Genomic DNA, 27346 nt, shown 5'->3' on the forward strand with positions numbered 1-27346 from the left:
TGCTCCTTATCTTGCTTGTGCATTGTAGCAAAGGTTTTTCTAACTTAAGAGGCTGCGTAACTCCTTTGCCAAAACAGTGAGCCTTGATTCTTGGTTCAAGCATGATGGGGAGGCCTGACGTTAGCTGGTGTAAATATTCCTAATGCTTCATTTAGCTTAGAGCTCTCCAAGCTGAAAATCTGTCACGCTGAGAACTGGATTTTCAAAATTAAGCAAAATTATTTCAGTTAAAAAATTTGGAAGTTAAACTTCAGGCTTTTAAATATTTTAAATGGTGACTCAGAATACAGTTGATCAGACAAAATATAAGCAGATCAGTTTCATGCTTTATTCCTCTGAATTTTGTCTTTTCCTTTAATTAAAGCCTTGTTGTTTGCTCCAATCAAACATTTTATCTGTCATAACATCTTTTGATGTCACTCTACATAAAGTGCCCTGAGAGAGAGAGTTATCTGCCAGCTTACAAAGGAGTATGCAGTCTAGTTCAAGCCTTGTTTTGTAATCACAGGGGTGGAATGCACTTTATAGTTATTTTGGTTGTTTGCTTCATGATCTGTCAATGCTGCTGCAAGCCAGAAATGTAATTTTTTTTTTTTAGATGCTTTTTTCACACATATCTTTTTAAAGATAAATCTTCCCTCCGTGGCCATTGCTCCTCACTCTGTTCAGGTCAGTGGGAGCTGTCGTGGGCAGTAATTACCACTTGATGGCTGTTTGTCATCTTCTCTTGAAGGAATTGGTCATTACAGTGAAGCTCTTGTTACGTGACCCTCCTTGTTATGACAGACACCAGTTAGCACTCTTGGATATAAATTTTCATGTCTTTTATTCATAGCTGCCTTTGATCCTTAGTGTTATTCCATTTAAATGTTTGAGAAATGCTTAGCTGAAGTGTGAATTGAGTACAGGACTGTTTTTAATCTGTCATAATGTGAATTTTTACTGACTGGGATGTCTGGTACGAGGCAACGAGATTGCTCGTTGGGGTCCCGAAGGTGGAAGACTCAAGCTGGATTCATTTTTGAACGTGTTGAGCGCCCATGGGTCCTCTCGACTCTAGTGACAGCTGTGAGCATTAAAGAGATCTAAGTAAATACCCAGAGGGTGGAATCAGTGTTGAACTCGAACCGCACGAGTTTAGAGGAGTTAGGATTGACTGCGTAACTTTGTCTTTCCTGGTATATGCAAAAACTGAACCAAAACCGTTTCTGATGAGTGTTATTGAGCGGACTGTCCCACATGCCATGTATTCACCATTGTTAACATCCCTCTGCTCGGAGCAGTTTGCAATGTTAAGTTTTGTTAATGTGTTTTTCACAGAACGCTCTTCTCCTGCAGAATAGCAATTATGGCTTTGAAATATTCTGCGCCAGATACCTAGGAGGGAGGGTTTATCGCTCTTTAATAATGAAAAAGTTAACAAAAACATTAAAACAGGAATAGCTAGCTTGGCTTGTTTTGATGTCAATAAAATTATATTACTTTCTAAAGCCTTCATTTAAATACTGTTGATATTAGTCCTGTGATGCACTTGACTTTTATTCTTTTTACCCTGAAGTGTCCTCTCTTTTGTTTATAATCTTACACTGTATACTATGTTTTCTCTTCCAAATTGCTTTTTCGTATTTTTTTTTCATTTTTGCACTCAGATATATTTATTTACTACTTAACTCTAAAGTCTGTAGTCTGTCAAGCAAGAGGAATACTGCAGAGAAAAGGATCAAGTCAACCCATCGTGTATTCATTGTTGTTAGCATTGCAAGTTGGAATTAGATAAATTCTGGGGAGAATAAATAGTAAGTCCTGGAGGTTGAAAATGAAGTCATGGCCATGGTTGGAGGTAGTGCTGGGCACCGTGCCCCGTCCTCGTGGTGGGATCAGACCTTCTCACATGCCCGCTTGGATTTTTCCTGCTTGTGCACTTGGGGCTAAACCGATTACCAGATTTGAGGTCAAGAAAGTATTTTTCTCCAGTTACCACTTCTTATGGATGTAATTTATGTTGTTGATCTTCTGTGTAATACGGGCACTAGCCTGCTGCTTAGGAGCATTTGGGAATAGGAGAAAATTGGGCAGGTAAGTGAGGGTGCTTCTTGGGTCCGATGTCTCATTGCCTTCATAGCTGCGGCTTTTGGCCTTCTGCTGTAGGTGTTAAGTTTGAGGGGTTTTTTGGAAGTGCTCTGTGACCTGTAATGAGCACGGCATGTGTTGTTCATGTCCTGTGAACTCTTTTGGTCTGAACATCTGTGAAGATTTCCTGTGAGAAGAGGAGTTACACGTAACTTACCCAGGTCTTTCTGTTCCAGTAATAGTATCGGAGAGTCCCACTGGAGCACTTCTGACCAGTGCTGCACACTGACCCAGTCCCTCGAAAATAATGTAGAAAGAAAAGCAGGTGGTTATCTGAGGGGTGGTAGAAAGATTTGAGGCAACTATCACATTCCAAAAATGCTTTCACTCCCCAAAGAGTTATGACAAATAGTAAGAAATTCTGATTCTCGGATATTTTGAAAAAGCTGTCCTTTGACACTGCATTCTGGAAGCTGTCACTGTGAAGAGGAGGTCTATGCTCAAAGCAGCACAGCCCTTTAGGTACTGGAAATGTGAAGACGAGAAGTACATAGTGCCTCACGGGGAAGGAGGAAGACTACTTTTGCCATTTCATTAGTTGTTAAGAATAGTGTATAAAATGCCTTTAAACTTGGTAACCTCGTAGGAGGGATTAACTGCAGTTGCAGAACTGTGCAGAAACTTCTGTGGGTCCACCTTGACTATAGTTCATGAACTTCAGTCCTGAGACATACTGGAGTTGCTGCCTTTGGTCACGAGGACCCTACTTGGTATTGGAAGATTTTTTTTCTTACAGAGAGTTTGCTCCATATGAAATGTAATAAATCTAGCTTTAGGAGTCATAACTGTTTCATTTTTCATATTATTAATATCTTTTTTCCAACTCAACCTAGTTTGCAGCATTATTTGTCAGATACATTTCTGGGTGTTGCTAATCTCAGTGCTCGCAGTTTCCAGATTTTCTTTTGGTAAGGGCAGGGAGGAGTGGTCTTTGAATTACTTTTTTGGTTGTAGTTTATTATCTTCTGAAGATGGCAGTTCTCAAAAATTCTGCTTCCTTACCAGCCAGTTCTTTAAAAACCAACCTGTTTATTGGTTGTGATGTCGTTTCACTGGTGAGTGGGGTAATGAGTCTTTTCCATTTGAATTATCTCTAGTAGTATATACCTGACTACTGTTTTTTTCAAAGCAAACCAATTTTTCATCTCTCCAAAGTTACTCCCTGGCCAGGAGTGAAGTCTGTCCGAGCGTGGGCAGCCTGCGGGTCGGTGGCTGTGAGGCAGGAGCCGCTTCCAGCGCTTGGTTCCAGTATTCATTTTTTGCAGTTGACTTCATCCCTTTCTGCCCTGCTTTGGTTCAGGTCTGCAGTATTGACACCAGCTGTGTGTAACATGAGGGTCCTTCATAGATCTCTTGAATGTTGTGCCTGTTGCTGCTTCTACTGGATGGTAGGACTCTTTTTCTGAATTCAGCACTGGAAAGAGAAATGGTTTCCACTTTATTGTCACTCCTCACCCTGCTTGTGACTGGAGCCACTCAGAAATATTTGTGAAAACAAATGCATTTGGTGAATTTGCAGGTTGTGGTGGTGCAGGTTATGTTGGGGCTTGCTAAAGAGTAAAATATACCTTGATAATAATACTGTAAAATGGCGGATATGACTGGTCTCTCCCATAAATGCAGTGGGTTGATGCAGTTGCCACTGGCACTCAGGAATTCTGAAATCATGTTGTTTTTAAATATAATATGGATGCAGTAAATTAATGAAGTGACTGAGAAATCATTCTTTAATATTAGTGGTGGTAATTTGGGCTTTCTAAAGACACTTTGTAGGTTTTCTGTGTGTTAAGCTGACGGAGACAGTGCAGTTCATTACAGAACTGCATAAAATTGACACAAAGTGCTGGAAGACAGGCAAGTACAACAAATAATTGTATTGTTATGAAGAAGCAAAGCATTATAAACGGCGTGAGGGACTATCTTTAGAAAATGGACTTTTGGCTTTTAGAGGTTTTTTTACAAGGGGAAATATTAATGGATTAAAGGACTTGGCCAAATTCTTACAGATTTTTTTTTTACAAAATGCTTTACAAAAAGCTTGAGAATGGCAACAATGAGTAATGAAAACAATTATGTGGAGAAACAAAAATCCTGGAAGTTACGTTGTCTTGCATGTGCTAATAGCAGTGTTTCCTCTGTCCAGCTCTCTACAACTATGACGCGAGGGGACCAGATGAACTTTCCTTACAAATAGGCGACACTGTGCACATATTAGAAACATATGAAGGTAAGCTGGCAAAAGTTGCATTTAAAAACATTGTTTTTACAATTGCATTACTTTTCTGTTTGACGTTACCTTCTTGTGTTATCAGGTGATGAATTGCTTTCTTGCTAAAGGAAAAAAAACATTATTTCTAATGAACACAGAATTAACCAATGCTAGATGTGAATGAGGATGCATGTGTTTGATAACCTGGTGAATAACCATTTCCTTTTCTATGGAAGATGAATGTTCGCAAAGCTTTATTAGTATGGATTAATTGTAGCATCTACCCTATGTTAGAGAAATGATAGATGCTTTTTGGATACCCTTGGGTAGTGCAAAAGAGCCTGCTGCTAAAAGAAGTTTAATCTGAATTTGAAAGTCCCCTGGGTCCTAAATTATTTAGGTTTCTCTTATAAGATGGATACATGTGTTACAGTGCTATGGACTGATTTCAGGCTGTTCAGATGCTTTGCTTGTTTTGATATGAACCTGTAGAAACATTGCATGTACCAAAATCTTTCTTCTTGATTCATGTAAAAGGGAATTTGAATGCTGAATTTGATAATCAGTAGAATGTGAAAGTTGTTGTAACACTTTCCAGCTCTTGCTTGATCCAATGGTGAGCCAGACAAAATACAGCTCTTCAATTATATCCTTGACTTGAAATTTTATGGCATGCTGCAGTTTGGAAAGGTATAAGTAACATACAACTAAACTGTGTTTGTTTAAAATATTGTAACACTTTTTGTCATGTGGAAATGTGACTTACTTTAATACATTGATTTGTTTGTTTCTCTAGACATTGATCTTTTGGTACATCTGTGTGATAAATTTGTTTTAGATATTGGCTTAATAGGATTTTTTTATTGTTATATTTACTGAAACAAACAATGCTATTTCAACAAAAGTAACAAGCTCTAGTCATCACTGTGCAAATGCATTTTCTCCTTGTTCCTGCGCTGGCGTTTTCTTACAGAGTTCAGCTTGCCACTGCGATGCCAAGTTTGACTCTAAGCAAAGTAATCTTTCCATTATCTGATGTTATGTGCTTTAATGAAAATCTAATAAAGCAAAAATTTTAAATGCAAATTGAATGGTTTAATATTGTGCAGCTTTGTACTTTTATATATAAATAGATTTATTTAATGAATGTGGGAGAAGCTCTGAATCCTGAATAGGGTATGTGAAACCATATTAAACGATGACTGCTGCCAACTAAGTAGGACAGTGGAAATGACTCACTTTTCCCCTAGACTTGAGTAATAGAAAGACCTTCGCACTCTCGTGGTTGTTAGGCTTCAAGCACATGGGATGAGTTCATGTTAAAAGAAATGCAAATAAGTTAATGTTCTTCCAAACATCTTATACAATGATTACTCATTACGTACCTGCTGTGATGGGAAATTAGATGCCATAATTCTTATCTCTCTTGTTCACAGAACTGCCATTATTAGGTAATTTGAGCTTTTTGATCTCCAAATTCCTCTATACAAAGTTGGTGTATATTGTGCCCCAGGAGGTTTCGTACCATATGCATGAACGTCCAGGTGTGTGCCTGGGAACCTCCCTGTCATCCCCTGTCTGTGTCAGCGTTGTGGGGCAATCTGAAGAAAAGCCCCCTAATAATATGAGCGTGGGGCAGAAAAGTCGTTTGCAGAGTCAGTAACGTCTTTTTGATGAGGATCTGTGATTCTGCTTCTCAAAGGTCTACCCCCTTTCCCTGTATTTAAGATTGGGGGAAACAACGGGCTTCTTTCATTGATATTTGCTGTATTATGCATTCTGCTGGTGGCATCCTACCATAGAATTGTGACTATTTTGAAATAGTTTTCTGCAATAATTCTCAAGGTAGGAGTAGTTTTGAAGACTTACATGTGTCCATGAGCTTTGAAGTGGTAGATTGTAGTTGTTTGTTTATTTTTTCGCTCTGAATCTGCTTTGTTGTCAAGAAAAGCTTATGGTAAATCCATGCTCAGTTGGTCTTCTCTCTGCAGATGAAAGATGCTGAGAAGATGAGAGAGCTTGGTCTCATGTGCATAGTCTAGAAGACATGTTTTAAGGACAGGCAGGTTTCTATAGGATATCATGTTGCTACCATGTGCTGGAATGGATTGCTAAGGTGGACTTTGCTTATGTGTTTAAAATATTATTTATTTTTTTACCTATAAGTAGAACTTATTTTGGATTTTTTTTTATTACTAAAACATTTTAATCTTTTAATAAAAGAAAACTTCTTTTTTTTCTTCTGAAATGCAGGAAAAAGTTTGTAGAAATAATTCAATATGCAGATCCTGTAAAGTTGCAGGCTTGTTGAAAACAGCCTGTATTTTTATAGGAGTTACGAGGTTGGAAATGAATGTGCACATTTCACTATTAAATCTTGAAGTTTCTGTTCTTCCAGGAACCAATAAAGGAAAGATGAAGCTATTTTCTAGAGTAATTGATGTTGAAAGTCAAATTAGTATTTTTCTTTCAGGTAGAATTGCAGACAATTTTATTTTTCAGTTAGAAAACTTCCTCTCACTCCTTCTAAGGTGAGCCTTACAGGAAAAGCCAAACAGTAAAGCCGTATGACTTTATCCTTCATCTTGCAGGAGAGAAGGATTGCATTTCATAGCAGATATCCCAAAGCAAGTATTTGCCACGTTCTGAATTAGTACTTGCCAGTTTTTTATTGTCTTAATTCTGTTTCTTTACATTATTTGGTGGAATGGGTGAACAGAACATATGATGAAGAAATGTGGCTTATTAAGGTGAATAGCTATTAAATGTAACAGTAAATAAGCTTCAAAACCAAGCTTTCATGTTTGAACAGTAGTTAATTTCTAGCGCTGCTGTGCGGAGGGGGTTAGGGTTCCCAAATAAGTATTTTCAGATAAGCTATTCCTGATACTGTGGGAAAACTAAGTTGCTGGTTGCAGGTTTGTTGTTGTTGCTTTCTTTCTGTTTGTTTTTGTTGGTGTTGTTTTTGTTTTGCCTTTTTTTTTTTTTTTAAATGTAGCAAATACCTTATCTGGGTAACTGTGTAGTAAATAGACGCATCATTCAAGAGAAACAACCACAAATTTTTGAGTGTCTTTTGCAGCTTTAACAGAGACAAAAGTATTTCATTGGTCCCTTTTCTTAGTTGGCCATTTAAGTGGATGCATATTCCAGCCCTTATATCCCATAATATTTGTTAAGGGTGCGGCTAGAAACCCTGTTTCATCAATGAGCCACTTAAAAGCCCTGGTCACTGTAGAAAAATGTTTCTGGCATCAGTCTGTCTTCCTCTTTCTGGCATTTGGTCTGAAACTGAATTGGCCCTGAATAGAGGGAGGAGGATCTGGAGCTCCGTGCTGTGTGCTCCAGGGAAGTGTCTGACATCAGGTATTTGCCCTCTCTGCCCTCAGGCTTTGGCTTTTTCATTTTTTTTTTTTTCCCCCCATGGTCCTCAAAACTGCTCAGGTTACAAAATCAAGAACTAAAATTAGACAGGATGACAACATAGGATGATAGATGCATTAGGATACCTTCTTAATGACATTAACAAGCACATGTGTTCACGCATCTCTCTATCCTTGATTTTTTTAGTGCAGACTAGATATCGCTCACCTAAAGCAGCGGCTATACTATACTTGTTTTTCCCTTGTCCAGTGTCTGACAACATACCATATTTACTGTGCGTTGATGAAAAATAACAGTTTTGTGACCTTGATTTCTTTAATTCATGTTTGTGAGGGAGTTGGTTGTTTTTGTAGTGCCTGTCTGTACGTGGAGGAGAGCTGCTAGGAACTAAGAAACTGAATAGTCCTTATGTTTTGGGTAGTTGATTAGAAATGACTTCATGTATTTAAATGACATTGCCCTTATACAGGCATGTTCATGGCAAGACTCGGTGCCTCCAGATGAAGCAGTGAGAGTTAGCTCTCTGAAAATTGGGCTCCCCGCTGCATAGCTACCGGCTGGATCCCAGCAAGAGCTTCATTTAGGTGGTGGCTGCCACCAAAGAGCCTGGTTGGACTTGCCTGGCCGCATTAGGACCTCTGCAATGAGCAGGAGCGCAACCCCTTCTCCAAGGCAGATTTTGGCTGCTTTCTTATCCACAATCTCTTGTAGCTCTTGCTGCAAAGCTTCAGATAGCAGAGGTTCAACGGCGAGGAGCCTGCTTTGCTGCGTGGCTTTTTAATCTGCAGGTGCGGTGCGGCGTCCTGAGTCAGACAGCACGGAAGATGGGATGGGAGAAGCGAGGTGGCAGAGATAATACGGTTGTATGTTCTTTAGTTTGTACAGCGTGTTTGATCAGAGTTATGGCGCTTATCAGTTTAGACTGCAGAACTTCAAAATGTTGGTTTATTCATATAAAACTGAGGGAATTTAGTGCTTTAATAGGATTGAAATCTGTGCACAGATTTCAGCCAGTGGAGTAAGCACTAGCAGAAATGCTTTGCCGCCTTTGCACCTGAGCCAGAAACTCTGCATGGTCGTTTCAGCAACAGTTTTTGTTGGTATTCCTCTGAAAGCAATGGAAATAAGAGATGTGAGGCCATTGCAGCCTCTGTAGGGAAGTGAACTGTGGTGGTTGTAGACACTAGATTAAAGAAGAGAGCACTAACCATCCCCAAGTGATCCCGGAGGATAGGCTTCTGATGCAGTGTGAAGATGACGAATCATTTTACCTTTTGCTACTGGAGAGCAGACTGAAAAATCCTGTGTGCTTGAGACTTCAATTTGTATTTCTAGTCCCAGAGTGTAGATAATGAATTTACCAGCATGCATTGTCTTCCTTGAACTTTCTTCCTGCCCTAGTTGTTGTCACTAGGAGTGGGACTGTAGGTTTTTTTTTTCCATGTCTGCTTTGTGATCCCCCCCTCCTCATCCATGTTGATCTCTGGAGAGGGATGCTTTGCCGTACAAAACCGCTGCTTGCGGGGCTGGAGGGGGTGGCGTTGCATCCAGGCTCAGGCTTCCAAAAACTGCGGAGGACAGCTCTGATCACCTGGGGGGGTTCCCTGGGTTGCTGAGTAGGGAGGAATGAGCGAGCCGTGGCACAGACAAGCTGAAATATAAAATAGCCCCAGTGCAAGCATACAAACAAGCTAGCGCTGAATTGGGGGCAATATGGGCAGAAGATCTCATCTGCTTTCTTTGGCAAAGTATCTTCCATGAGGCAAAACGACTGTAGTTTGTAGGGTTTTGTTTTTGCTTTGCTCGTCCAGTCGCACTAAAGTGGGATGTCTGGAGAAACACTAAAAGCTGTAATGGTGATTGCTTGCAGATGTGTCGTGAACTGGGGGCACAACAGATGAGACAGTTTTCCAGGCATGGCCACCTGCCTAGGAGTATGGCACAGGCTGAAAAATCATGAGGCATCGGGGCTGCTGCGGGATGGGTGTTTGCTGCCTTGTGCTGGATTAGGGCTGTAGGGCTCCTTGCTTTTATATTTCGGTGTGTGAATCCTAAATCCCAAAGTATTCTTGTTTTCTGCTGAGATGACAAACGGTTGATCTGCATTTGGAACCTTGCATTTGTGGCACTTGAATGGGTTTTAAAGTCAAATTAGTAGAACAGTATGTTTTTGTGAAGTTAATGCTCTTAAGTTGGGTTTGTTTATGTTGGTAAATTAGTACTTAAAATTAAATGAATGACAATTAAACACATCATGTAAAATGCCATCTCTGCCATGTAGTCTTCTCCATCAGTTCGATCATCATCACTCTGATTTTTATAGCTTCCAGGAAGACTTGTTTTAGCCAGGATATTAATCCTGTAGAGAATTTAAATTCAGGTGGGGTATGCGTGTCTATGTTGGCGGGGTTGAAGCATGATCAGAAACCATGTTGAGGTGCTGTTGAGCTGAGAAGGAACAGCCGGTAGGTGACATTAATGAACTTTTTAATGCTCTTTTCCTTTTTCCCTTCTAGGTTGGTACAGAGGTTACACACTACGAAAAAAATCCAAGAAGGTACGTGTTGCCAGAGCAGAGTGCTGATTTTTTTTCTTGGACAAAGATGTGTTATGGCATTGGGTGCATTGTTATAACGGAGATCTCAGGCATGTGTTACAGTGCTGCATGGGAGCGATTCACCATGTGTCCATTGATCTCTAATAACTGCTGGTGTGTAGTCTCAACCTCTGGTAAATGTGGATTTTTCAAGCTAACTGAAACTTATTTTAGCAAGGCCTAAAAGCTGAGTTGCATATCTTTTTTTTTTTTTTCCCCCTCAATTTACGGTTATATGTATGTACAGTCACTATAGAGGGTTTAATGTGCATCAGCTTGTTTTCTGCAGTAACTGGTGTACCAGAGCCTTTGCCTCAATAAAAAGTTCAGAACTTTATGTTCTAGTTGGTCTGTTTAGAGGCTGACACTTTGCTTCACTGTCTGTTAAATAATGTATTACTCGTAAAACGGAATTGCATCTTGGAAAGTGATATGGAGATCTACATTGTGATTTTCAGTCATTCTCTGCAAGAGGGGGAGTAATCTTCTGCAGTGTAATTTTGCCTAGTTGTTAGGCTTTCAGTGTGCATAAAGGGCTGCTGTTTATAGCAGCCTTTCTGAAATAAAAAGAAAGGAAACAGCACAAATACTGGTTGTAACATTGTGTTTTATTTTTTGAGCGTTTTACTTTATAGTAGTAATTAACCAGAATTAAACGACTTCTGGTTTTGCTTCTTTTTTCACTTAAAGTAAAACACTTTAATGTTTGCCGACAGAGGTACATTTTGAGTTGCGTCTGCATGTCTAAAAGTACAGAGCTGAGTTGTGTGGTTCATCCCACCCATTTCTTAACCAGGCCTGTTCTGTGGTTTTTCTATTCTGATATTTTCTTTTTTTGGAAATAAACTAAATTTCTTGCGAACCGTATTTCACAAACATGCCTTGTGCAGCCTAAGAAGCAATTATGCATTCTTCTTGGCTTAAATTAATTCCACGTGTTGCTGCATTTGTCTGAGTGCCCCTAATGTAGGGGGTGTGGTGTGGTTTTTTTTACTGTTTTGTTTTTTTTTTTTACTGGGATAAAAAGACACCTCTCCTGATGCCTCCCCCCCCCCCCCGCCCCGCTCCAGTTTCTGTAGCTTTCTACGAATTTCTCTTTTTGCACTCCCAGATGATAATAAAACTGTACTACAACCTCAAAGGGTGAGGTGGAGAAACTTACTTTCTCAGCTTGACTTGAATTATTTTTTAATATGAGCTTACACTGTTTTGAAAATACTATTGTATTTCTGGAATCTTGAGATTAATTTAGAAAATGTCAGAAAAGCAGTACTGGACAGGTTTTTTTACTGGAAGACTGGAAACACTGGCAAAACCACTTTGGGAACAGAAGCAACATCTTATAGCTGGGTGTAAGAAAGCTTGGTTAGACGTGAGGAGAAGCAAGCAGTGGACCTGCATTACAGGCAAAACGTCATTTTGGAGTATGTCTATTTAAAATCATCTGTCTTTCATGCTTTCAAAAGCAAGTCTGTTTTAATATGCATCTGTATATAACATCCAGGGATGTGGATAATTGTGGGAAACTGTACCTTGAACTGGGGGAGGAAACACCCCTTTGTAGGGCCACTGGTGACAGGGTATCTCTGCTGTTTGCTTTGATACTGTGAAGGTAAATTGAAAAACACTGAGCCTGTAGTTGCTAAGGTTACAATAACACCTTCTTGAAAGGATATGCCATACAAAATGTAGATGTACATTAAAAAGAAAACAAAATGCCACAACACAACCGTTCTGATGCTTAAGAGGATGTGAATGGCTCTGCAGATGCGGCAATGTGTGTTGGCATATTTTTAGGTAATAGATAAAATGTTATATGCAACTGGCTATTTAATACTTTTTTTTTCCTCTCCTTCCCTTTCAAAGGGCATATTTCCTGCCTCATATATACATCTTAAGGAAGCAATAGTTGAAGGCAAAGGGTAAGTTTGATTTGAAAATAATGAAAATCCATTTTCCTATTTGTATCTACATAATTTTGGTGTATTATCAGATAACTTACTCTCGTTTCCAGTTAGTTAAGGTGCTGATGACGAAAATGTGTGTGTTTCTTTTTAAAATATTTTAAACTGGTAACTCATCTCAGGTTCGAAGGTGCTGTCATCAGCAGTGCTTCTGGCTAGTACTATCCTTAGCTGCATCGTCATATAATTGAACTAAAGCATAACCTTCTCCGTATTAGTGGAAATGTTTCAGAAGAATTAATAATTTACCACTTTTCTTTATAACTTTTATTACTCTCTTGACCAGTAATTACCTAGATTAACTTCCTTCGCGCCCTGCCCCCTGCTTTAGTTCTAATTTCAGTTTTCCCAGCTTCTTTTATTTTCCAGCCCTTGAGTCTTATGGCTTCTGCCTGGTATATTAAAAGAGGACTTTGATATGAGATACCTTTCTTTTATGCAGGTAAAATTTAAGTAATTTCTTAATTCCCTCTTCAGTAAATCTTGTAGACTGGACTCCTCGCTGAAAGCCATTATCCAGGCATCATTTTCTGCCTTACCGAGAAGTTCTGTCGAATTGTTCATTTTGTGATTCTCCTGCTCCCTTGCCTGATATGTGTGACACTAAATAGTTTGGGCTGTTATTATTTAACAGCTGTTAAAAGTTCAGATCTTTATATATAAAATCAGCATTGCTGGATGTGCATGTAAAAGCTCATAAAATTGATACAGAAGTGTAGTTAAAAAACGGGGAAAAAGCAACCCCAAACCCCAGAAAAAAACGTGGACTGAAATTCATAAATAATTAGCCAGGTATGGAATGGAGTGAAACAGGATTAAAATATTTTATTCCTTTGTGCCCGATTTATTTTTATACACTGTTAAATATGTAAATGATAAAACTACTAATCATGAGATTGCTGCATAATGACATCTTTCTTGCTGATTACAAAACTGCCTTTAAGTATCCTACTTCTGAAATATTAAAAGATCTATCTGTTGTTTCTTTCTTTCATGGCACATAATTTTAAAACAAGTCATACAGAAATATAATGGTAATGACTTGCATGCTTAATTTTTCTTTGCAAGACCAATATTTTGAAAAAAAAATTATGCCTTAGTATCACGGCATTGTAGGTTGTGCATATCTGGCTTTCATCTTGATTGCTTCTTGTGAAATTAGTATCTCAGTAACAAATGGTATGGTGAGTTATGTATCGATATCCTTATCTCGTGAGTATAGAGATAAGGAGGGGCTTGGAAAGCACACGCTCAGTTGCATAGTCTCAGCCCACAGAGGTACCCTTTACATCACGTGGCTGTATTAGCGTACACCGCTTCTCCTGTATCTGATAATACATTCTTTTTTAACTTATAAATTTATAATAAGTGATGTTATTTTCAACCCTGTCATTATTGAATTGTCTTTGGAAACGAACAGTTCCTTCTTAGGAATGATTCTGTCATCCTACCCCAAACTACTGCTTAATTCAAACTGTTTTTTCTCTTCCTCTTAAGACAACATGAAACAGTTATACCCAATGAGCTCCCCTTGATTCAGGAGGTTACCACAACCCTGCGGGAATGGTCTATAATATGGCGGCAATTATATGTTGTAAGTATCAACTTAGGGAAACATTTACAATAGTATATGGTTTGTGAAAAGAGTGATGCTGTCAAAGGTAGAGTGAGAAGTATGAAGGAACTGTTAATGAAATTCCACGTCTGTTACTGTTTCTACAGGCTACTTTTAATGCTGAAAAGCTATTTAGCGTCTTCTACGTTAAGGCACAAATCTCAGTAGTGTTTCTTCTGAGTGTTTTCTCAAATACTGTGTATTTCTTGTGCAGAATCAGATTTTTACAGAGTGTTATCTTGATCTAGGAATAAATTGTTGAGCAATTATGACCCCTTTTTCATGGGGCACAATTATGCAGAATACAGTGGATTTTTAAAGTATACATTAGATTTTTCCAAATCTGTAGACATTTGTGTTGAAGAAATGAAGAAAATGGTTTTGAGGGCAGTTCTTGAGGCTGTTGATCTATGTTATGAAAAAATTGATGTTGAATTTGTGGGTGTAAATGGAAACCTTTGAAAAATCATCAGTGTACGCCTTTTACCTCTCAGTATTCTTGTACTTGAAGTTGATTGTTACCAATTTATCCTGACCTTAAGTTACATGCCTGATTATTTTCATGTGCTTAAGTTCCAAGCACATGAGAATATATTCCTAGAGATTTATAGTAATAAGCATTTGCATTGATAATCTCTCAGATGGGATAATAGAAAAATACAATAACCTTGAAACTACACAGATGAAAGTGCTTGTAAGTAAGATCTAAAGAGTGTTCAAATGTACACTTAAAAATGCAGTTCAGATGTAAAGCAACAGCATGCTGTAGGTTGTGAGGTATCCTAGCTCAGACTTCTCATCCTCTCATGTAAGGTCACTAACAAAATAATGTGAAAATGAAAGTGTTGTATTTAAAGTAGGGTTTAATGCAGAGTGTCTGTTCCTTAGAAATATGTTTGAAATCTTCTATCATAAAAAGCTGTGTAATGAAGGCGCTAACTGGAAATGAAGATGTTTGTGTTGACTAATGTGGTTTTTAATCACACCCATGAAAATAAAGATTAAAAATATAACATGCTGCAAGTGATGTAGTATTGCATTAGATGAGATGAAGGATATCTTATATGAAGAGAAACAGATTATATATTAAGTAGAGAGCTTTAATGTAATGTAATACTGGAGAGGTCATGTGTTGTGGAGCAAGAAAGAAGTAGACAGGCAGAAACAAACTAGGAGGAGCAGATTCTAGAGAGGGCACTCGGAACAGCTTTGCCCTTGGTTCCACTGCTATGTGTTGCTGAAGACAGTAAGGATTACATTTTGACCCTGGTGTCTTTTTTTTGGGATTATCCTGAATGTGATATCTGATACTGCTTAATGTCAGAGAATACTACTTGCAGAACCACGGTGCACATATAATAAGAAAGGAAGAATAACACGAGGCGTTGTTAGAAGTTTTCTTCCCAAGTCTTGTGTGTGTTTTTTGTAGCAGTAACTTCTAAGAAATTACAAAATTCTCCTAGTGTGGGAATCACTTGTTCATGTTTTAACATCTTGTTTGTCATGCATTTACTTCCATGAAGACATATGAACAGCTAAACAATACTGCAGTGCTTTGCTAATAACTTTGAATTCAAGAGCAGGTGAGGTGCGATGCTGCCAGTGGCCTCAATTTGGTAGCAGAAAGGGTTCCAGTCCCTGTTACAGCTTTACTCTGAGGAGCAGATCACTTAATGAGTTTGTTTATAGTTTGTGTCTCAAGGATATCTTTTAGATTAATTGCATGTGGTCAGCTGCCAAAAAGAGCATTGGTGCACTGGGATTGCATTTTCAAGGGACATTTGCTTTACTGGAGGTAACCAGTTTCAAACTGGTCAATCTGCAGACTAGAGAGATACTCCATGTTATCAACATTTTGCATATCAAAAGTCACTAAATGACCACATTTATGCTTTTATTCAGTTTGTAATTTGTGTTTGAATGTTGAATAGGTATTCAGTTTTGATCTGCAGATAGCAGAGGATGTGGCATGTTCTTCATCTCACTAGTTTATGATTGCCTGCAGCATCAAAAATCATGAACTTCTTTCCCATTTGGATTTATCTGTATTTAGCTTCCAGCCGTATGTGCCTGTTGTATCTTTCTCTGCTACATTAAAGGGCTTTTAATGACGGGTATTTTCTCTCTGTGAAGGTTCTTGCACTATAATCAAGTCAGCTTTTTGATAATCTGAACAGACTGAAGTCTTTAAGTTTCACAGTTAGATACTTTTTCCCTGAGTCTTTGAGTTGTTATATTCTTTTCCTGTACCTTCTGCAGTTTTTTGTTGCCTTGTAAATATAGGGGAGAATTTTATTTCAGTTATTCCAGTTGTACTCACTCAAATGAGGCCTAGGTGTAGTCTGAATGAGATAGCTATGCATAGCCTGAATAGTTTATTGATGTAGGTTGTTCAGAAAGATGTATTCTTTTTAAGAGTGTCTTGAACTACTGGCTTAGATTTTGAGGGTTATGAAGACAGTAAGAGGGACTGCTTCTGGGTAAGATCAAAGCATTCAGGGCCTTTGTGTTGTCTTCGTCTCAATGTTATCTTTCACAATAAAAATAGAAAGGCCGTTGTTCTGCAACTTCAGTTTTGCATAGTATTGTTTGTTTGCACTAAAATTGTTGTGTATATACACTGTCCACAGTTTAAACCCACATGTCAAATTCTGTTTTGTGGTTAAAGATTTAATCTTTTGTCTCTGAATGCATATGTGTATAGAAAACGCTCTGGAAAAGAGGTTTCTTCCATTGTAAATCTGGAACTTTATCTTCCTGTGTCCTAGCTTAGCTGAACGTTGCCAAGAAAAGTTTGTATATGCTGCCGGTGCTATTTAACATCCATAGTTCCAGCCTTTATAAACAATTAGGGTATTTAACTTCCCAAAAGTTTTAGTGCTTTCCTGGTTTTTCACTTCCCTTCAGGTGTTAGGTGTGGTCTCGTAAGATACTGATGCACTCAGCTTTGCACACTGATGAACTGTAAAGTGTTATTCTGAAGGTTTAACTGTGGGGGGTGGTGGGGGAAGGATTCTGTAACACGTTGTAGATGGAGTATTGCAGAACTTGAACCTCTTGCTGTTAAAATGCACCATTTTTAGTCCTGTTCTACTTGGTATAGAGGGTCATTGAATAAAGTTGCTCTGTGAACCAAGAAAAGCATCTCTTTCCCTTGAATGCCTGTTCTGAATACAGTATGACCTGGGCTTTAAGGTAACATAAACACAAGCATTTACACTTGTTTAGATACCTAAAGCAGAGTGTAAGACTCCTATTCAGTGTTCTGTGCTGTAGAAAGTTAGGCTCCTATTTTAGAGCTGTTTGTAGACTCCAACCCTTTTGAATTAATATTTTATAATTGCAATTTATTATATGTATCTAAAAAATGCTCATTAGACTTCAAAACTAACTTCTACCCGTCTTTTTTCCTTCAAACAGCAAGATAACAGAGAAATGTTTCGCAGTGTACGGCACATGATATATGATCTTATTGAGTGGAGATCTCAAATACTCTCTGGGACCCTACCCCAGGATGAGCTCAAAGAACTGAAAAAGAAAGTGACTGCCAAAATTGATTATGGCAACAGGTTTGTGAACAGTATTTTCCAAGCGTTCATGCTTAAAACCAAATCAGCTTGTGTACTACACATTAGCTGTCAATGGCTTCTTGCAGGATTCTTTTATTCTTGTATTTATGGAGATGTAATAGTAGTATGTTAACATTCCTGTTATAGCAAGATAATGAAGTTGATACAGCATCTTTAAAGTATAGTTCAAGTTATAATATGTAAAGTGGAATCCATATGTAACTCTTGCTTGATGATTTTATCAATTTGATACTGTTATGAAGTTGTAATTTTTAAGGTCAATTGAAAAGTGCAAGTATTGCCTCTATTCAAAATATAATTTAAACTCTACTTGCTTCTGCAGCATAAACAGTTGTTGCCTTCTCAACACCACCAGCTGCTCACTGTAGCTGTTATGTGATGTTGGAGGATTTGGCTCAGAAGCATCGTTTAGCTCATTGTTCCTCTACTTATATAGCTTGTACCAGAAGATTAACAAATATTTAATAAAAGAAAGTATCTATTTAACAGAAGAGAATGGAAATTGTGAAGGAAATATTTACCACCCCCCCCCCCCCCACCCCAGCAGTATAGGTTGCATACATTAAATCTGTTAGTAATTCAGGGGTATTAACTCTCCAAACAGCAGTCTGGATTTAAGCAAAATTTTTTTAAATACAAGTTTTAGATTACAAGTTGTCTATACAGTTATGACTTCCCATTTTGACTGAAAATGCGAAATCCTATCTTATTCTTCAATCAGGAAATTATTTGAAGCAGTGTTTTGAATACTGACAGTGTTGTAGTACTGCGCACCTGGGGACTGAAAAAGTTTTCAACAAACCAGTCTTTAAATCCCTTGTGATGTAAATAACTCATCAGATTTCAGCTATTTGTGTTTTATTCCTTAAGAACTGCCAATTTTGCAGTATTTCTGTTCATGAACTTTATCAGCAAAAGCTGTGATTAAAAAAAAAAAAAAATCAGTAACTGCAGTCAGTCAGTAATTAGCATTTATAATCCAAGATATGGACTGTTGTACCTCAGTAGACAATTAACCAGATGTTGTTGATATTATTTGTTTGGCTACTGTATTTTACCATCTGGCTAAGGAGTTGGTTAAAGTTACTCTGAATAACCTCCAGATGCTCAGTGTTCAAATACAATGGAACATCTTGTGCTGCGCTTTATATTCAGAATGTTCTGATGGACTAATTAAGTGATCAGAACATTCTCTGTGGAGTATAGGAGGGAAGTGAATTTGAACTTCTGAGTAAATACTCAGAACTGAAAGATACCATATGTTTCTAATGTAGTCATACATTCACTTTTGTCTAAAATAAGCACGAATGATGATTTCAATATCCAGACAGAATGAATTCATTATGCATTTCATAAATGTTTACTTATCTAATCATATCCTAACTTTTCCTGTATTGTGAAATACTGATTTGTAAATAAGATTTTTTTTCTATAAATAAAGGCAACAATTTTACTGCATGTTGTCAAAATAACCGAGGAAGTAAATAGTCTTAAGAATTTTTATTTTTAATGTTTTCCTGAAATTAGGTCAGGTAATTTTGTTGTGAAAACATGGTTTTTTGTTCAGTTGCAAAAATCTGTAACTGGGACACTTAGGAAAAAATTCCAGTTTTTTTCCAAGCATTGTTTGCAAGTTAAAGGATAAAACAAAGAAATTAAATCAAAGGCATGTTTGCTTCTATTTATTTCACGATCTGTGCAAACATTCTTGTCCTGTTGGTGTGTAGTAGGCTGGCTATTAGTCTTTCTCTGAATTTCTGAGTTACCTTTTCCTCTGGCCCAAGTGGGTGTTTTCTACGGAAGGACTCTGCTTTCATTCCTCCAGGGCTGACATTTACTATACAAGTGGTCAGTGGGTGTTTCTTCTGCTGTGGCTGCCGTCCCGGAAACAGTACTAGGGAGGAGCAAGATGATTTTGGCTGCTTTTCTGTTTAGTTTCAATGATGAAACCATTTTCTCACCAGAAAATTCATCTGGGAGCTTGGTGTTCCAGGGATGCTTTAGAGAGTTTTGTGATGACTAGGTCCACTTACAGGCTTAGGAGGTGTTTCTTAATAAGCTGCTGCCTGCAGTCTGCACCTCGAGTGATATTCATCCGCCTTTAATTAATACAGGGCAATTAATTGGAGGGGTTTGTGTATTGACCCTGCTCAAGGCTTTGTGTAACACCTCCAGGTTTCTCTCTTGTCAGGGAGGGGCGAGGAGTGATCCTCTAAGTACATGAAACTCTTCCTCTTGTCAAGTAATTGCGGGTTATGTCCAAAAGGGACTTACTCTCAGATGAACCCGGAACCTCTGTGTGGCTTATCAGGCACTGCAAGTTTGATTTAAGCTCATTGATCAGACATACTTCAAAACCACAGTTACAGCAGCTCCATCATGAAAGGTGACTACAGAGTTAGAAGAAGAAAATAGGGACCATATGTACTGGAATGGAGGTGAGCAGGTCAGTCTTAGGGAAGATGGGCAGAGAAATGTGGATCAACCTAGACCTATTTATTTTTTTTTTTTTATCCTTGGTTCTGCTGCTAGCACTGTACTAACATGGAAAAATGTGAAAGGTCTTTCCTAAGACTGGATTTGATTATGGCAGAAACCTTCCTCTCTGCAGAAGGTAATCGTGGACGTTAACACCCTGCTGACAGAAATCTGGCTTCTGCTTTAAATGAAGGGAAACAACTCTTGCCTTATTGTATCTCATAGGTTTTTGCTAAAGTATGAATATGCCTGCTTTGGAGGAGAATGTGAAGTGGGACGAAATGAACTGACCAATTTGCGTGTGACGTGACTGTAGTGGATATTTGTTCAAACTGTCAGATGAATCAGAGGAGGAGACAAACTCCTTTGCAAATTCAGTTGTTTAAGAAATTACTTCCCCAGCTGCTCTGCTATTTCATTTACTTCGATTCTTTCTGTGCTGTGGTAAAAAGTGACTTCCAGCCAGGGATGGTTATCTCCAGGGTTGGTGACATGTTAAATTGTTTTATCATGTATCAAATAATATTTTTTCTATTCTATGTCAGGTGTGCATGACTTCAATGTTAAACACTTGGCAGGTGTTTTTTAACCATTTATTTGAGCACTGTTAATTCAGAAGCATATTTTTTTGTTTGTTTAGAATTCTTGATTTAGATCTGGTTGTTAGAGATGAAGATGGCAATATTTTGGACCCAGAGCAGACCAGCACTATTAGCCTTTTCAGAGCACATGAAATAGCTTCCAAGCAAGTTGAAGAGAGGCTACAGGAGGAAAAAGTAAGATATACTATGCACTGTAGCTTTTCCCTTTGAAACATAAGACTGTAAACTTACAAGTGCCTGTTATTTTTAGCATTGGTAGTGAAGAATCTGATAGGTTTATGAAGAGTTATCAGGCTTAAACATTCTGTAAGAACTGGTATGTCTTAGACTGTTTAATTGTTGTTTTCATCCTTTAAAGGGCTTAGTAGAATTTATGGTTAAGACCTATATCGATAGGCCCGCTACATTTGTAGGTTAATATCAGAGACACATATGTAGCAGGTTTGTATGTTAGGTTGTCATGAGAGTTTATTTTTGAGAATCAAGTAGAATAACGTCCTCATTATGCCTGTATGATTTCCGTACGCCAATCCTGAAAATGTGTTCTTTGAAATACAAGGGGCAAATTTAAAGACACTTAAAGCTTCTTTGCAATTCAAATTCTTATTTTTAAAAGGAAGACCATTTCTGTTGTAAGGAGCCCTGCCCGTGTCAGCAGCAGTTAGTGGAGCATGGTACTCCTGAGGAGTTGCTCATGAGTGCGTTAGTGCAACTTAATGAGTTACTGCATCCTGTTGAGTTGTAATGGGCCATACACACTCTTGCAGCCCTTACCAGACTTGGTGTAAAAATACACCAGTTTAAATGGGATTTAAACGATTAAATTTTTGCATCCAAAGTTGTTTCTTTGTCCCTGCCTCAGCCAGCTTCCTTTTTGTCCCATGTGCATTCCTCCCTTCTGCCTAGCTAAAGTAGTTTGTGCAAAGTTTATGGGAGCTAAAGTCTGAGGGGTGGGTAACCTGTAGAAATGGCACTGTTTTCTCTCCTGTCTTTCTTGGCTCTCTGTACCGGTCAGAAAAACATCAGACAAAGCAAAGAACAGACTTCCTTTTTTTTTTTTTGTCAGATATATTTGAGGCTCTATTTTTTTTCTCCATTTGTTTAGCTCTCTTGTTAATAAGTGAAGACACCTCTTTTTTTTCCCTTTTTTCTTTCCCCTCTTTTTTTTTTCTTTCTCCTTACAGTGTAGAACTTCAAGACAGATCCAAAAAATGAAATCTGTTGTAAATCCTAATATAAACAAAGATCACAGGAGTAGATAGTCAACAGAAAACCCCTCTTCTGTCTGAAGGGTTTTAGGAAAGTTTTATAGCAGTTGGATATTTGTTAGGCTAAGTTAAACTTAAGTTTCTTCTGTTCTTGAATTACAGTCTCAGAAACAGAATATCGATATCAACAGACAAGCCAAGTTTGCTGCCACTCCTTCATTTGCTTTATTTGTAAATTTAAAAAATGTAGTCTGTAAAATAGGGGAAGATGCTGAAGTCCTGATGTCTTTGTATGATCCACTGGAATCAAAATTTATCAGGTTAGTGTACTCCTGAGTCTACTCCCTAATCTGTGCTTACTCAGTTATAGTAGCAGGATGAGAGGGCTCATGAAAGTCAAATTTCTGTGAAAGGCGTAGGAAAGGGGCATCTGGGAAGGAGCAGTGCAGCAGCACTTTGTCATCGTGTTCAGCACCACATCAGGCAAGTCTCTTCACCTTGGGTAGGTTTCAGGGTCGCGCTGTTCCTCATCACGCTGTGCCTGTGGTTCCCCAAGTGCAGAGCTTAAATGAGACGTGAACACATCTGCAAGGGTGTGCGCCCTCGCTTGGCAGCAGCCTTGGCACTAATCTGAGAGTTTGATTTCTACATCCCCTGCTTCCTTAAAGAAATTCTTACACTTTGTTGCTGAGGAGTTGCCTTCTTTTTTACAAACGATATACACAAAGGGAAATGTCAGCTCTCCACTAAGTAAACATTAGTTTGTTTAGGTTAAGTAGATTGGGTTTAAAGTAGTCTTTTCTGAATTCTGAAGTTGATTTTATCTGCTTAAGTTAAAGGAAGCCATTTAAACAAAAAGTCCTCAAAATATTGTTCTTTCAGTGAAAACTACTTGGTGAGATGGTCAAGCTGTGGACTCCCTAAAGATATAGACAGATTGCATAACCTTCGAGCAGTATTCACCGTAAGTGTGTGGGCTTGGTTCAGCTAGAAAACTTTTAAAGCACTTATTCACAAGCTATGAAACAACTGAGGAATGTAACGATCTGTACGTAAACAGTGTGGAGTTATCTCTGCAGGTAATGATCCTGGGGAAGGCTTACATGAGATGTTTCCATACGTGACTACTAAATATTCTTGATACCTGGCTAAAACCAAAGTTGCTCTTTGAAGTTTTAACTTACTAGAAATGATTTGGCCTCCTAAGCAATTAATTTACACAGGAGTCAAGATGTTTAAGTACTGTTACAAAAACTCCTTTACTCTGAGAACAGTTTGCCCTGGTGCTAGTGGCTGGTGTGGTGAAGGCAAACTCTGAACAGCAAACCTTCTACCTACTAGAATGGAACTAGAAATTCAATTATTATAAAGTAATCTGAAGAAACTACATTTTCTAGGACCTGGGCAGCAAAGACCTGAAAAGAGAGAAAATCAGTTTCGTCTGTCAGATTGTGCGAGTGGGCAGAATGGAGCTGAGGGACAACAACACGAGAAAACTAACCTCTGGGCTGCGGCGACCTTTTGGAGTAGCAGGTAACTCTCTGTGCGCTATATCTGTCTATATGACATTATATTCTTGTATAGAAAGTTGGGGGTGTGAAACTCGTGGGGTTGTATAAACTCAGAATTGTTCCCAGGTCCAGGTTAATCAGACTGATTGCTGTGTTGTAGAGTTTACTGTAGCTTTCAGGACTCGCATTTAGCTAGAGGTGCCAAAGGTTATTTGCAACATGTTGTTACTCTATAGGAGAAATTTGAAATTGTGCGGTTGACTCCATCCCTCTTCTGAGTCAGCATTGCTTCCAGTCCCCCAGGGTATTCCCTCAGCAACCCTTTTCCCATGTTGATTGCTTAATTCAGTACACTTTGTTTTTGTTTTCAGTAATGGATGTTACAGACATAATAAATGGAAAAGTGGATGATGAGGACAAACAGCACTTCATACCATTTCAACCGTAAGTAGGGAATAGCTTAAAGAACAAGCAGAAGTGAAAGAATTATGGTTTTAACTTTCATTTAAAAATGACAAAACATTTTAAACTTTTGATTGGAAGAAGTGTTCTGTAAATATTCTGAAGTTAGTTTATTTCAGTGTGGTATTTTATCTTTAGTACTTATTAATATTTCTTCTTGATAATTTCCTGTTAGTTATAATAGTGATAGCCCCAGAAACTTTTTTTTTTAAGTGTTGAGTTTAAAGCCTGCATTCCCAGTTTTGCAGTCTTGTTTTCTTTTTGTTTAAAGATGTCAGGGTGATAATGTGTAAGAGGTGAAAATGCTTAAAATAAGTGCATTGCTGGTTCAGCTCTGCCTGAGATTGAGAAAGACAAGCAGTGTTACCAACATCCACTGCAGGTGACTTCTGTGAAATTAGTAAATGATAACATTTATCTTGGTAGCAGATATAATTTCATAGTAGGTGCCACAGTAATTGGAGTACAAACAAAAGCTGAGAATTTGAAGGATGGCTTGATGTACCTCCTGCAGTACTTTCTCATAATTGAACTTGTATCATGTGAGACTTTTACCAGAAGCCTTAGGTATTTTGGTTGGATGGTAAGGGAGAAGATGTGTCTGCTGCACGTACCTGTTATAGCTGGTTCACAGAATCAAGGAGTCTGCTATGTGGACCTGGTCTTACTTGTCATCTAAAACTGCAAACCTTTCCACACTGACTCTAAGGTTGCTGACATGAAGTTTGACAGATGCTATTTTACAATAATTAAATTAGCTAATAGCAAATATGGATTTGGTGTCCTTTGAAGTACAGATGTGTATGAATTTAACATAATATCAAAGATCCGTTTTGACTTCAAGCCACAAAATCATATTAAGACATATGGGTTTAATAGCCTGAATTTTTGTGAATATATAGATATGTGCAGAGAAAGTGCTTTTAGAAGAAAAAGCTTATTAACAAAAGAGAATGTGTGGCAAATACTCTGTTCCATCTGTAGTTCATAGGGTTTTTTTTTTTATTCCATGAAGTGGGGAAAGGTAGAAGGGATAAGTCAAATGTGCATAAAATATGAATGCTTAGTTTTCCCATTGTGTGAAATGTTAGACTGCCATCTGTTCAAAAAGGCAAAACATAGTTAAGTTAGCTAAATTCCTTGATTAATATACTAATGGATATTCAGAGGGGTTTTGATAATATTTAAAAAAAAAAAAGCTAGAAATAATGTAATCTCAAATTAACTTTATTTTGGAAAATAGGCTTAATTCAGGAAGCCCTTGTGGTTTGAAGATGGAGGGCTACTGAGAGGATTGTAAGGTCTGCAGGTGTTAGAGGGAGCCGAGCGGGTGTATGCCTCGTGTCTGACACGGTTTCGTTTGTATGCAGCAGTGTTGCTGGAGTGTTGTAGCAGGTGTTAATGTGAAAATCAGAAGTACAATTCCATTCTTTCAAGGAAAACGGGGGTTTTTAGAGAAGAGGGCATTCATGATATGTTTATTGTGTGGTGAACAATAGCAAGTTTATTTTTTAGTGAGTGTTCAAGTATGCAATGAAAATGAATCTTTGTGTATCAAAGTGGATGCTAATGGAACATCTAGTTTTCTGCTCCATTAACACTGATTTATTTTTTCTGTATATATAAATCAGCTTTTTGAAGAGATGTACAATGTGATTTCCCCCCCCTGCACTAAATTAAAACATTCTTCTGAAAAAGTATATTCCAAAGAATATGAATAATGTGAAAACACACGATGAATACTGGTGTCATTATTTCCAACGTAGACTTAGGCTGTATATATGAGCCACATTTTTCTTCTCGTTCCATGCTTTGCTTCTGTTGTACCACATGCAATTCTGTTTTCATATCTTTGTTTGTTTGTATTCATTCACTAGCCACCAACACAATGGCTGTCAAAAGCACATGGCAAGATTACTTAAATGACACTTAATGCTGCTGTTTATAGTTTCCATCTTTTCATTTATTCATCAAGTTTAACAGAATGTTTGGATTATCTGCTTTTCTTCGCCTATGCCATTTCTGTGAGATTTACGGTAGCTTTTCCTTCAGACGGTATGCACTGCTGCTTAACCTATAGAATGACAAAAAGTGACCCTGGAGGTGTTGCAGGGCCAGTCTGCTATATATATTAAAGAGAAAACTGCCTGGATAGGTTTTCACTGCTTAACAGGGGATTCTCAGGTGGGAGACATCCTTCCTATCCTCAGAAAGCGTTACTGGGGGCTGTGCATGCATGTCCCTGAAGGGAGAAGTAACAACGTAGGTGTGCTGTACTTCTCTGCGGTAGATCAGCATTCTTCTGATTAATGGTCTTCCTCTGTCTTTCTTGTTACCTTTCCTGTCCTTTGTCTTGCGTTGACTAATAAATACTCTTTGTCACAACTATGATACGATCTTTTGTGTTCCCTTGTTACTGTGACTTCTGGTTTTCTGTGACCCTTTGTTTCCTGGTGTTGGTCGTCATGTGCATCCTCCAGGCTAGCGTTGGATGACGCCATTCGACACAAGCAGCTGAACATATCATCCCGTTTTTCACCCAGGGTGGCAGGGGAGAATGATTTCCTTCAGACTGTTATAAACAAAGTGATTGCTGCTAAAGAAGTTAACCACAAGGGTCAGGGTACGTACTGTTCTTTATATACACCGGTGTACCTAAAACTGCTCATCGCTTGATTTGCAACTTGTGATGATTTTAATTTTGGAATCAAGGGTGCATAATATTACCTTCACTTGCTTACTGCTGTTTGGTAACAGCAAATGTGTTTGCACGGTTCGTTCCCCCTCTTCCCCATCCTTCAGGGCTCATTCTGCTATCCCACCCTGCCCCGCACCTTCCCCCCCCAACCCCGTGTTAACTCCACAGGTTATCTGTCCTTCCTCTGCATTGTCCATCACTTGGACATCTTTGTATTTCTGTACTGGAAATGATGACTCAGGGAGTCCGCTCTTGTGCCCTTGAGCTGTGGACTTTGACCTCCTCATGTTGAAGGAAGGGATATTCTCTTCCTTCCCTTCCTTCGCCTTATTTTTTCTGCTTCGCAGCTGCGCTTGCAGCAATTTGGCTCCCTCTCAAGACGACCAGGGCATTGCTCCTGCCAGCACCGCACCTGCCTGAGCTCGGAGGTGGTAAGGACGGAGCCAGAACAAGGCAACCCCGCTGATATCTTCTCTTGCGGGCTGCTCGTGTCACCGCTCGTAACTCGGCGTGTGCTCTGCTGACGTGGAACTGAGTTAGCCTCCAAAGTCTGGGTGGTTGCGTGGTTTTTTTTTTGTGTGTGTGTGTATACAACACTTCATGATCGTAATGTGTCTGCCAGTTAAAAACTGAATTGTGTGATGGCTCAGTTATTACTGTACTGGCTTCAATATTTTTTGGGGGGAGTCTGAATTAATACGGTGTTACGCAGGCCAGTGCGGAGTTTCCACCAAACACTGTGTATGTGAATATCTGTATCACTTGTAGGGGGTATCTGACCAATAGACACAAGGAAAATGATATACTTTTTTGCTGATTTCTACTAATTAATAGCAAATAAAAATCTAAATAAACTTTTTAAAAATTATCCACTAGCTAAAGAGGAATACTTAGATCTG

At 38.5% G+C, this 27346-nt stretch overlaps 1 protein-coding gene across 2 annotated transcripts in view; it reads left to right on the top strand.

Moving 5' to 3' along the window:
* The window catches only part of DOCK1 (dedicator of cytokinesis 1), a 313031-nt gene that overhangs the window by 18896 nt on the left and 266789 nt on the right, over positions 1-27346 (top strand). The window contains exons 2-12 of one of the 2 annotated variants that reach the window (XM_069797209.1): positions 4274-4357; positions 10240-10280; positions 12186-12241; positions 13781-13877; positions 17319-17467; positions 20607-20742; positions 21939-22096; positions 22659-22740; positions 23174-23309; positions 23659-23731; positions 26230-26372. In XM_069797209.1, coding sequence (XP_069653310.1) covers positions 4274-4357; positions 10240-10280; positions 12186-12241; positions 13781-13877; positions 17319-17467; positions 20607-20742; positions 21939-22096; positions 22659-22740; positions 23174-23309; positions 23659-23731; positions 26230-26372 — 1155 coding nt within the window. The remainder of the gene's footprint in view (positions 1-4273; positions 4358-10239; positions 10281-12185; positions 12242-13780; positions 13878-17318; positions 17468-20606; positions 20743-21938; positions 22097-22658; positions 22741-23173; positions 23310-23658; positions 23732-26229; positions 26373-27346) is intronic. The other variant, XM_069797210.1, reaches the window with a different exon arrangement.

The sequence above is a fragment of the Haliaeetus albicilla genome, chromosome 11 (assembly GCF_947461875.1).
Source record: "Haliaeetus albicilla chromosome 11, bHalAlb1.1, whole genome shotgun sequence".
NCBI classification, from domain to species: Eukaryota; Metazoa; Chordata; class Aves; order Accipitriformes; family Accipitridae; genus Haliaeetus; species Haliaeetus albicilla.